At 49.1% G+C, this 10000-nt stretch overlaps 2 protein-coding genes across 2 annotated transcripts in view; one reads left to right on the forward strand and one right to left on the reverse strand.

The window, feature by feature from the left end:
* The window catches only part of myh14 (myosin, heavy chain 14, non-muscle), a 35252-nt gene extending 30436 nt beyond the window's left edge, over positions 1 to 4816 (reverse strand). The window contains exon 1 of the mRNA XM_038976450.1: positions 4739 to 4816. Coding sequence (XP_038832378.1) covers positions 4739 to 4816 — 78 coding nt within the window. The remainder of the gene's footprint in view (positions 1 to 4738) is intronic.
* A 39-nt stretch (positions 4817 to 4855) lies between these two features.
* The window catches only part of kif13a (kinesin family member 13A), a 77967-nt gene continuing 72822 nt past the window's right edge, over positions 4856 to 10000 (forward strand). Inside the window, exons 1-2 of the mRNA XM_038976451.1 lie at positions 4856 to 4881; positions 5010 to 5097. Of these exons, the coding sequence (XP_038832379.1) occupies positions 4856 to 4881; positions 5010 to 5097 (114 nt within the window). The remainder of the gene's footprint in view (positions 4882 to 5009; positions 5098 to 10000) is intronic.

Genomic DNA, 10000 nt, shown 5'->3' on the forward strand with positions numbered 1-10000 from the left:
TAATACAGTACATATAGTAGGTCTGTTTTAATACAGTACATACAGTAGGTCTGTTTAATACAGTACATATAGTAGGTCTGTTTTAATACAGTAGGTCTGTTTTAATACAGTACATATAGTAGGTCTGTTTTAATACAGTAGGTCTGTTTTAATACAGTACATATAGTAGGTCTGTTTTAATACAGTAGGTCTGTTTTAATACAGTACATATAGTAGGTCTGTTTTAATACAGTAGGTCTGTTTTAATACAGTACTAAGTAGTCTGTTGTTCTTTTAATACAGTAGGTCTGTTTTAATACCGTAAACATACAGTAGGTCTGTTTTAATACAGTACATATAGTAGGTCTGTTTTAATACAGTAGGTCTGTTTTAATACAGATACATAAAAAATAATATAGTAGGTCTGTTTTAATACAGTAGGTCTGTTTTAATACAGTACATATAGTAGGTCTGTTTTAATACAGTAGGTCTGTTTTAATACAGTACATATAGTAGGTCTGTTTTATACAGTAGGTCTGTTTTAACTTTATTTTTTACCCTTATATTATTCCTTTTTTGTCGCTTTTTTTCTTTTTTTGTTACTTGTTTTTATTTTACTGGTTTTACCCCACCCTTTTTTTTTTTTCTGCTTACCCCTTGTTTTGTGTTTTTGTTTTTTTTTTTTACCACCTTTTTTTTTTGTTCTTTTTTGTTTTTTTTTTTTTTTTTGTTGTTTTTGTTTTTTTATTTTTTGTTTTTTTTTTACCCTTATTTTTATTACTGTCAGTGTTTTGTTTTTGTGTGTTTTTACCTTTACTATATCTTTTTTAACCAGTACAGTAGCTCTACCCCCGTATTTTTTTTTTATTACACTTTTTTTTTCCATGAACCCCTTTATCCCCATTTACTCTTATACCAGTACTCTGTTTTAATACAGTAGGTCTGTTTTAATACAGTACATATAGTAGGTCTGTTTTAATACAGTAGGTCTGTTTTAATACAGTACATATAGTAGGTCTGTTTTAATACAGTAGGTCTGTTTTAATACAGTACATATAGTAGGTCTGTTTTAATACAGTAGGTCTGTTTTAATACAGTACATATAGTAGGTCTGTTTTAATACAGTAGGTCTGTTTTAATACAGTACATACAGTAGGTCTGTTTTAATACAGTAGGTCTGTTTTAATACAGTACATATAGTAGGTCTGTTTTAATACAGTACATACAGTAGTTTTAATACAGTAGGTCTGTTTTAATACAGTACACACAGTAGGTCGGTTTTAATACAGTACATATAGTAGGTCTGTTTTAATACAGTAGGTCTGTTTTAATACAGTACATATAGTAGGTCTGTTTTAATACAGTACATACAGTAGGTCTGTTTTAATACAGTAGGTCTGTTTTAATACAGTAGGTCTGTTTTAATACAGTACATACAGTAGGTCTGTTTTAATACAGTACACACAGTAGGTCTTGTGGCATTCTAATGATCTTGGTTCCAATCCCTGTCGGTCGGATACCCAATCAGCTCTCTGTGTACAAGCTCTCTGCTTGTTCCCAGTCTACAGGCACGTGTCCATGTACACAATGAAGCTCTGGGACCTTATGTTGACTGTCAAGTATTTTCTGATTCAGCTGCATTCTTAACAGATCTCATTCGGTCTGCGTCTGACAGGAGGGAGGGTTAACTGACTGACTGTGTATCAGGTACAGCTGTTAGAGAGCAGGGGAGGGTGTGTGTGTACGTGTGTGTGTGGACACTGGACAGCCCGAGAGAAGGACAACATTGGAGCTCTCTGTCTGTGTAGCTGCAGATGTCTGTGAGAGGAGAGGATATAGCCCAGTCAGTCCCAGCTCCATGGAACTGACCTCTCTGTTATTTCCTGGATGAGACTCTCTCTCTCTCTCTCTCTCTCTCTCTCTCTCTCTCTCACTCTCTGTCTCTCACACACAAACACACCCTGGCTCTATGTGTATCTCTGTGTGTATCTCTGTGTGTCTCTGTGTATCTCTGTATATATCTCTGTGTGTATCTCTGTGTGTATCTCTGTATATATCTCTGTGTGTATCTCTGTATGTATCTCTGTGTGTATCTCTGTATATATCAGTGTGTGTCTCTGTATATATCGCTGTATATATATCTGTGTGTATCTCTGTGTATATCTCTGTGTATCTCTGTATATATCTCTGTATATCTCTGTATATATCTCCGTATATCTCTGTATATATCTCTGTGTTTCTCTGTATATATCTCTCTGTGTGTATCTCTGTGTGTTTCTCTGTGTGTATCACTGTATATATATCTCTGTGTATCTCTGTGTGTATCTCTGTGTGTATCACTATATATACAATGGGGAGAACAAGTATTTGATACACTGACGATTTTGCAGGTTTTCCTACTTACAAAGCATGTAGAGGTCTGTAATTTTTATCATAGGTACACTTCAACTGTGAGAGACGGAATCTAAAACAAAAATCCAGAAAATCACATTGTATGATTTTTAAGTAATTAATTAGCATTTTATTGCATGACATAAGTATTTGATACATCAGAAAAGCAGAACTTAATATTTGGCACAGAAACCTTTGTTTGCAATTACAGAGATTATATGTTTCCTGTAGTTCTTGACCAGGTTTGCACACACTGCAGCAGGTATTTTGGCCCACTCCTCCATACAGACCTTCTCCAGATCCTTCAGGTTTCGGGGCTGTCGCTGGGCAATACGGACTTTCAGCTCCCTCCAAAGATTTTCTATTGGGTTCAGGTCTGGAGACTGGCTAGGCCATTCCAGGACCTTGACATGCTTCTTACGGAGCCACTCCTTAGTTGCCCTGGCTGTGTGTTTCGGGTCGTTGTCATGCTGGAAGACCCAGCCACGACCCATCTTCAATGCTCTTACTGAGGGAAGGAGGTTGTTGGCCAAGATCTCGCGATACATGGCCCCATCCATCCTCCCCTCAATACGGTGCAGTCGTCCTGTCCCCTTTGCAGAAAAGCATCCCCAAAGAATGATGTTTCCACCTCCATGCTTCACGGTTGGGATGGTGTTCTTGGGGTTGTACTCATCCTTCTTCTTCCTCCAAACACGGCGAGTGGAGTTTAGACCGAAAAGCTCTATTTTTGTCTCATCAGACCACATGACCTTCTCCCATTCCTCCTCTGGATCATCCAGATGGTCATTGGCAAACTTCAGACGGGCCTGGACATGCGCTGGCTTGAGCAGGGGGACCTTGCGTGCGCTGCAGGATTTTAATCCATGACAGCGTAGTGTGTTACTAATGGTTTTCTTTGAGACTGTGGTCCCAGCTCTCTTCAGGTCATTGACAAGGTCCTGCCGTGTAGTTCTGGGCTGATCCCTCACCTTCCTCATGATCATTGATGCCCCACGAGGTGAGATCTTGCATGGAGCCCCAGACCGAGGGTGATTGACCGTCATCTTGAACTTCTTCCATTTTCTAATAATTGCGCCAACAGTTGTTGCCTTCTCACCAAGCTGCTTGCTTATTGTCCTGTAGCCCATCCCAGCCTTGTGCAGGTCTACAATTTTATCCCTGATGTCCTTACACAGCTCTCTGGTCTTGGCCATTGTGGAGAGGTTGGAGTCTGTTTGATTGAGTGTGTGGACAGGTGTCTTTTATACAGGTAACGAGTTCAAACAGGTGCAGTTAATACAGGTGATGAGTGGAGAACAGGAGGGCTTCTTAAAGAACAACTAACAGGTCTGTGAGAGCTGGAATTCTTACTGGTTGGTAGGTGATCAAATACTTATGTCATGCAATAAAATGCAAATGAATTACTTAAAAATCATACAATATGATTTTCTGGATTTTTGTTTTAGATTTCGTCTCTCACAGTTGAAGTGTACCTATGATAAAAATTACAGACCTCTACATGCTTTGTAAGTAGGAAAACCTGCAAAATCGGCAGTCTCAAATACTTGTTCTCCCCACTGTATATATCTGTGTACCTCTCTGTGTGTTTCTCTGTGTGTATCTCTGTGTCTCATCAGTTTGGTTCAACTGTAGGCTGACCACTCTGAACTTTCCCTCTCTCTGTCTGTCATTGTAAACCTAGAGGCAGGCCACACACACACACACACACACACACACACACACACACACACACACACACACACACACACACACACACACACACACACACACACACACACACACACACACTTCCCACTGTCTGTCCTCCCCTGTTGTTAGACCTATTGATGTCAACAGAGAGCAGCCAGTTGGAGCTGTGAACTTGAGTTTTGCCAACCTCTGTAAATCTGCTGCCCCAGAGAGAGAGAGGAGGCCTATATAGTCTGTGTGTGTGTAGGTGAGAGAGAGAGAGAGAGAATGAGAGAGAGAGAGAGAGAGAGAGAGAGAGAGAGAGAGAGAGAGAGAGAGAGAGAAAGAACGAGAGAGAGAGAGCGAACGAGAGAGAGAACGAGAACGAGAGAGAGAGAGAGAGAGAGAGAGAGAGAGATATCTATAGCTTTCCCACCCCCCTCTGGCAAACAGCCAAGTGAAGATCAGATTCAGAGAACCCATCTGCACCACCTAGTGAAGATCACACACACACACACACACACACACACACACACACACACACACACACACACACACACACACACACACACACACACACACGCACACTGCACCACCTAGTGAAACATCTAGCAGTCTTCAGTCACAGTGCTTTACAAAATGTCATGTTGTCAGATTGGATTATCCTAACGTAGATGGATGGGCATGTTGCATTCACTTTCTCATAGCTGAGCTGTGTGTCCTGGTGTGGCTGTGTTATCCTCCATTCAGCCATGTAATCCAGGAAATAGTCCATGAGCCTGGGGGGGCGGTCGGTAATATCGGGGGGGGCACAATGTCTCAAGTGGATTTCCTAGAGTTGTAAAATGTGAGCTATCAGTGCAGCAATAGCAGCCTTCTCTGTTATCACTCTCTCTTTCCCCCCTCCATACCATTCATTTAGCTCAGGGACTAAAATATGTCTGTGGTTTATCTCTTCCTCTGTCCAGGAGTCGTCAGTCTCTGAAGGTCAGAGAGCACAAGGTTCTGGGTCCGTATGTGGACGGGCTGTCACAACTGGCGGTCACCAACTTTGAGGTGAGTACAGTTCCTTTGGAGATGCCCACCTGGGTAGATGAGGTGCTGGCAGGGAGATGCCCACCTGGGTAGGTGAGATGGAGACAGGGAGATGCCCACCTGGGTAGATGAGGTGCTGGCAGGGAGATGCCCACCTGGGTAGGTGAGATGGAGACAGGGAGATGCCCACCTGGGTAGATGAGATGGAGACAGGGAGATGCCCACCTGGGTAGGTGAGGTGGAGACAGGGAGATGCCCACCTGGGTAGATGAGATGGAGACAGCGAGATGCCCACCTGGGTAGGTGAGGTGCAGACAGGGAGATGCCCACCTGGGTAGATGAGATGGAGACAGGGAGATGCCCACCTGGGTAGGTGAGGTGGAGACAGGGAAAGGTGAGGTGGAGACAGGGAAACGGCCTCCCGGGTGGCGCAGTGGTCTAGGGCACTGCATCTCAGTGCTAGCTGCGCCACCAGAGTCTCTGGGTTCGCGCCCAGGCTCTGTCGCAGCCGGCCGCAACCGGGAGGTCCGTGGGGCGACGCACAATTGGCATAGCGTCGTCCGGGTTAGGGAGGGTTTGGCCGGTAGGGATATCCTTGTCTCAGTATGTAAAATGTAATAAAATGTGTGCACTCTACTGTAAGTCGCTCTGGATAAGAGCGTCTGCTAAATGACTAAAATGTAAATGTAAATGAAATGCCCACCTGGGTAGGTGAGGTGGAGACAAGGAGATGCCCACCTGGGTAGGTGAGGTGCAGACAGGGAGATGCCACCTGGGTAGGAGAGGTGCAGACACGGAGATGCCCACCTGGGTAGGTGAGGTGGAGACAGGGAGATTCCCACCTGGGTAGGTGAGGTGCAGACAGGGAGATGCCCACCTGGGTAGGAGAGGTGCAGACAGGGAGATGCCACCTGGGTAGGAGAGGTGCAGACACGGAGATGCCCACCTGGGTAGGTGAGGTGGAGACAGGGAGATGCCCACCTGGGTAGGTGAGGGGCAGACAGGGAGATGCCCACCTGGGTAGGAGAGGTGCAGACAGGGAGATGCCCACCTGGGTAGGTGAGGTGGAGACAGGGAGATGCCCACCTGGGTAGGCGAGGTGGAGACAGGGAGATGCCCACCTGGGTAGGTGAGGTGCAGACAGGGAGATGCCCACCTGGGTAGGAGAGGTGGAGACAGGGAGATGCCCACCTGGGTAGGTGAGGGGCAGACAGGGAGATGCCCACCTGGGTAGGTGAGGTGCAGACAGGGAGATGCCCACCTGGGTAGGTGAGGGGCAGACAGGGAGATGCCCACCTGGGTAGGAGAGGTGCAGACAGGGAGATGCCCACCTGGGTAGGTGAGGTGGAGACAGGGAGATGCCCACCTGGGTAGGCGAGGTGGAGACAGGGAGATGCCCACCTGGGTAGGTGAGGTGCAGACAGGGAGATGCCCACCTGGGTAGGTGAGGTGGAGACAGGGAGATGCCCACCTGGGTAGGTGAGGTGCAGACAGGGAGATGCCCACCTGGGTAGGTGAGGGGCAGACAGGGAGATGCCCACCTGGGTAGGAGAGGTGCAGACAGGGAGATGCCCACCTGGGTAGGTGAGGTGGAGACAGGGAGATGCCCACCTGGGTAGGCGAGGTGGAGACAGGGAGATGCCCACCTGGGTAGGTGAGGTGCAGACAGGGAGATGCCCACCTGGGTAGGAGAGGTGGAGACAGGGAGATGCCCACCTGGGTAGGTGAGGGGCAGACAGGGAGATGCCCACCTGGGTAGGTGAGGTGGAGACAGGGAGATGCCCAACTGGGTAGGTGAGGTGCAGACAGGGAGATGCCCACCTGGGTAGGTGAGGTGGAGACAGGGAGATGCCCACCTGGGTAGGTGAGGTGGAGACAGGGAGATGCCCACCTGGGTAGGTGAGGTGCAGACAGGGAGATGCCCACCTGGGTAGGAGAGGTGGAGACAGGGAGATGCCCACTTGGGTAGGTGAGGGGCAGACAGGGAGATGCCCACCTGGGTAGGTGAGGTGGAGACAGGGAGATGCCCACCTGGGTAGGTGAGGTACAGACAGGGAGATGCCTACCTGGGTAGGTGAGGTGGAGACAGGGAGATGCCCAACTGGGTAGGTGAGGGGCAGACAGGGAGATGCCCACCTGGGTAGATGAGATGGAGACAGGGAGATGCCCACCTGGGTAGGTGAGGTGCAGACAGGGAGATGCCCACCTGGGTAGGTGAGGGGCAGACAGGGAGATGCCCACCTGGGTAGGAGAGGTGGAGACAGGGAAATGCCCACCTGGGTAGGTGAGGTGCAGACAGGGAGATGCCCACCTGGGTAGGTGAGGGGCAGACAGGGAGATGCCCACCTGGGTAGGAGAGGTGGAGACAGGGAGATGCCCACCTGGGTAGGAGAGGTGCAGACACGGAGATGCCCACCTGGGTAGGTGAGGTGGAGACAGGGAAATGCCCACCTGGGTAGGTGAGGTGCAGACAGGGAGATGCCCACCTGGGTAGGAGAGGTGGAGACAGGGAGATGCCCACCTGGGTAGGAGAGGTGCAGACACGGAGATGCCCACCTGGGTAGGTGAGGTGGAGACAGGGAAATGCCCACCTGGGTAGGTGAGGTGCAGACAGGGAGATGCCCACCTGGGTAGGTGAGGGGCAGACAGGGAGATGCCCACCTGGGTAGGAGAGGTGGAGACAGGGAGATGCCCACCTGGGTAGGTGAGGGGCAGACAGGGAGATGCCCACCTGGGTAGGTGAGGGGCAGACAGGGAGATGCCCACCTGGGTAGGTGAGGTGGAGACAGGGAGATGCCCACCTGGGTAGGTGAGGTGCAGACAGGGAGATGCCCACCTGGGTAGGAGAGGTGCAGACAGGGAGATGCCCACCTGGGTAGGTGAGGTGGAGACAGGGAGATGCCCACCTGGGTAGGTGAGGTGGAGACAGGGAGATGCCCACCTGGGTAGGTGAGGTGCAGACAGGGAGATGCCCACCTGGGTAGGAGAGGTGGAGGCAGGGAGATGCCCACCTGGGTAGGTGAGGGGCAGACAGGGAGATGCCCACCTGGGTAGGAGAGGTGGAGACAGGGAGATGCCCACCTGGGTAGGTGAGGGGCAGACAGGGAGATGCCCACCTGGGTAGGTGAGGGGCAGACAGGGAGATGCCCACCTGGGTAGGTGAGGTGGAGACAGGGAGATGCCTACCTGGGTAGGTGAGGTGGAGACAGGGAGATGCCCAACTGGGTAGGTGAGGGGCAGACAGGGAGATGCCCACCTGGGTAGATGAGATGGAGACAGGGAGATGCCCACCTGGGTAGGTGAGGTGGAGACAGGGAAATGCCCACCTGGGTAGGTGAGGTGCAGACAGGGAGATGCCCACCTGGGTAGGTGAGGGGCAGACAGGGAGATGCCCACCTGGGTAGGAGAGGTGGAGACAGGGAGATGCCCACCTGGGTAGGTGAGGGGCAGACAGGGAGATGCCCACCTGGGTAGGTGAGGGGCAGACAGGGAGATGCCCACCTGGGTAGGTGAGGTGGAGACAGGGAGATGCCCACCTGGGTAGGTGAGGTGCAGACAGGGAGATGCCCACCTGGGTAGGTGAGGTGGAGACAGGGAGATGCCCACCTGGGTAGGTGAGGGGCAGACAGGGAGATGCCCACCTGGGTAGGAGAGGTGCAGACAGGGAGATGCCCGCCTGGGTAGGTGAGGGGCAGACAGGGAGATGCCCACCTGGGTAGGTGAGGTGGAGACAGGGAGATGCCCACCTGGATAGATGAGGTGGAGACAGGGAGATGCCCACCTGGGTAGGTGAGGTGGAGACAGGGAGATGCCCACCTGGGTAGGTGAGGTGGAGACAGGGAGATGCCCACCTGGGTAGGTGAGGTGGAGACAGGGAGATGCCCACCTGGGTAGATGAGGTGGAGACAGGGAGATGCCCACCTGGGTAGATGAGGTGGAGACAGGGAGATGCCCACCTGGGTAGATGAGGTGGAGACAGGGAGATGCCCACCTGGGTAGATGAGATGGAGACAGGGAGATGCCCACCTGGGTAGGTGAGGTGGAGACAGGCAGAGTACAACACTTAGACAAGGAAAGAAAAGCCTCACTCTGTGTCTCCAATACAATGAACAGATGGTTTTGACAGCTATGCTACCTTCATCAGAGTTTCATTTCATCACCCCTTCTACCATCGCAGTCTCCAGGATACACTCCAGGATTACCATAGAGAACTGTGTATTACCATAGATAGAGAACGGTGTATTACCATAGAGAACAGTGTATTACCATAGATAGAGAACTGTGTATTACCATAGAGAACGGTCTATTACCATAGAGAACTGTGTATTACCATAGATAGAGAACTGTGTATTACCATAGAGAACTGTGTATTACCATAGAGAACGGTGTATTACTATAGATAGAGAACTGTGTATTACCATAGAGAACGATGTATTACCATAGATAGAGAACTGTGTATTACCATAGAGAACGGTGTATTACCATAGAGAACTGTGTATTACCATAGATAGAGACCTGTGTATTACCATAGAGCCCTGTGTATTACCATAGAGACCTGTGTATTACCATAGAGAACGGTGTATTACCATAGAGAACGGTGTATTACCATAGAAAAAAGTATATTACCATAGAGAACAGTCTATTACCATAGATAGTGAACTGTGTATTACTATAGAGAACTGTGCATTGCAATAGAGAACGGTGTATTACCATATATAGAGAACTGTGAATTACCATAGCGAACGGTGTATTACCATAGATAGAGAACTGTGAATTACCATAGATAGAGAACTGTGAATTACCATAGAGAATGGTGTATTGCCATAGAGAACGATGTATTACCATAGATAGAGAACTGTGAATTACCATAGATAGAGACATGTGAATTACCATAGAGAACTGTGTATTACCATAGAGAATTGTG

Source organism: Salvelinus namaycush, chromosome 37, assembly GCF_016432855.1.
Source record: "Salvelinus namaycush isolate Seneca chromosome 37, SaNama_1.0, whole genome shotgun sequence".
Taxonomy (NCBI): Eukaryota; Metazoa; Chordata; class Actinopteri; order Salmoniformes; family Salmonidae; genus Salvelinus; species Salvelinus namaycush.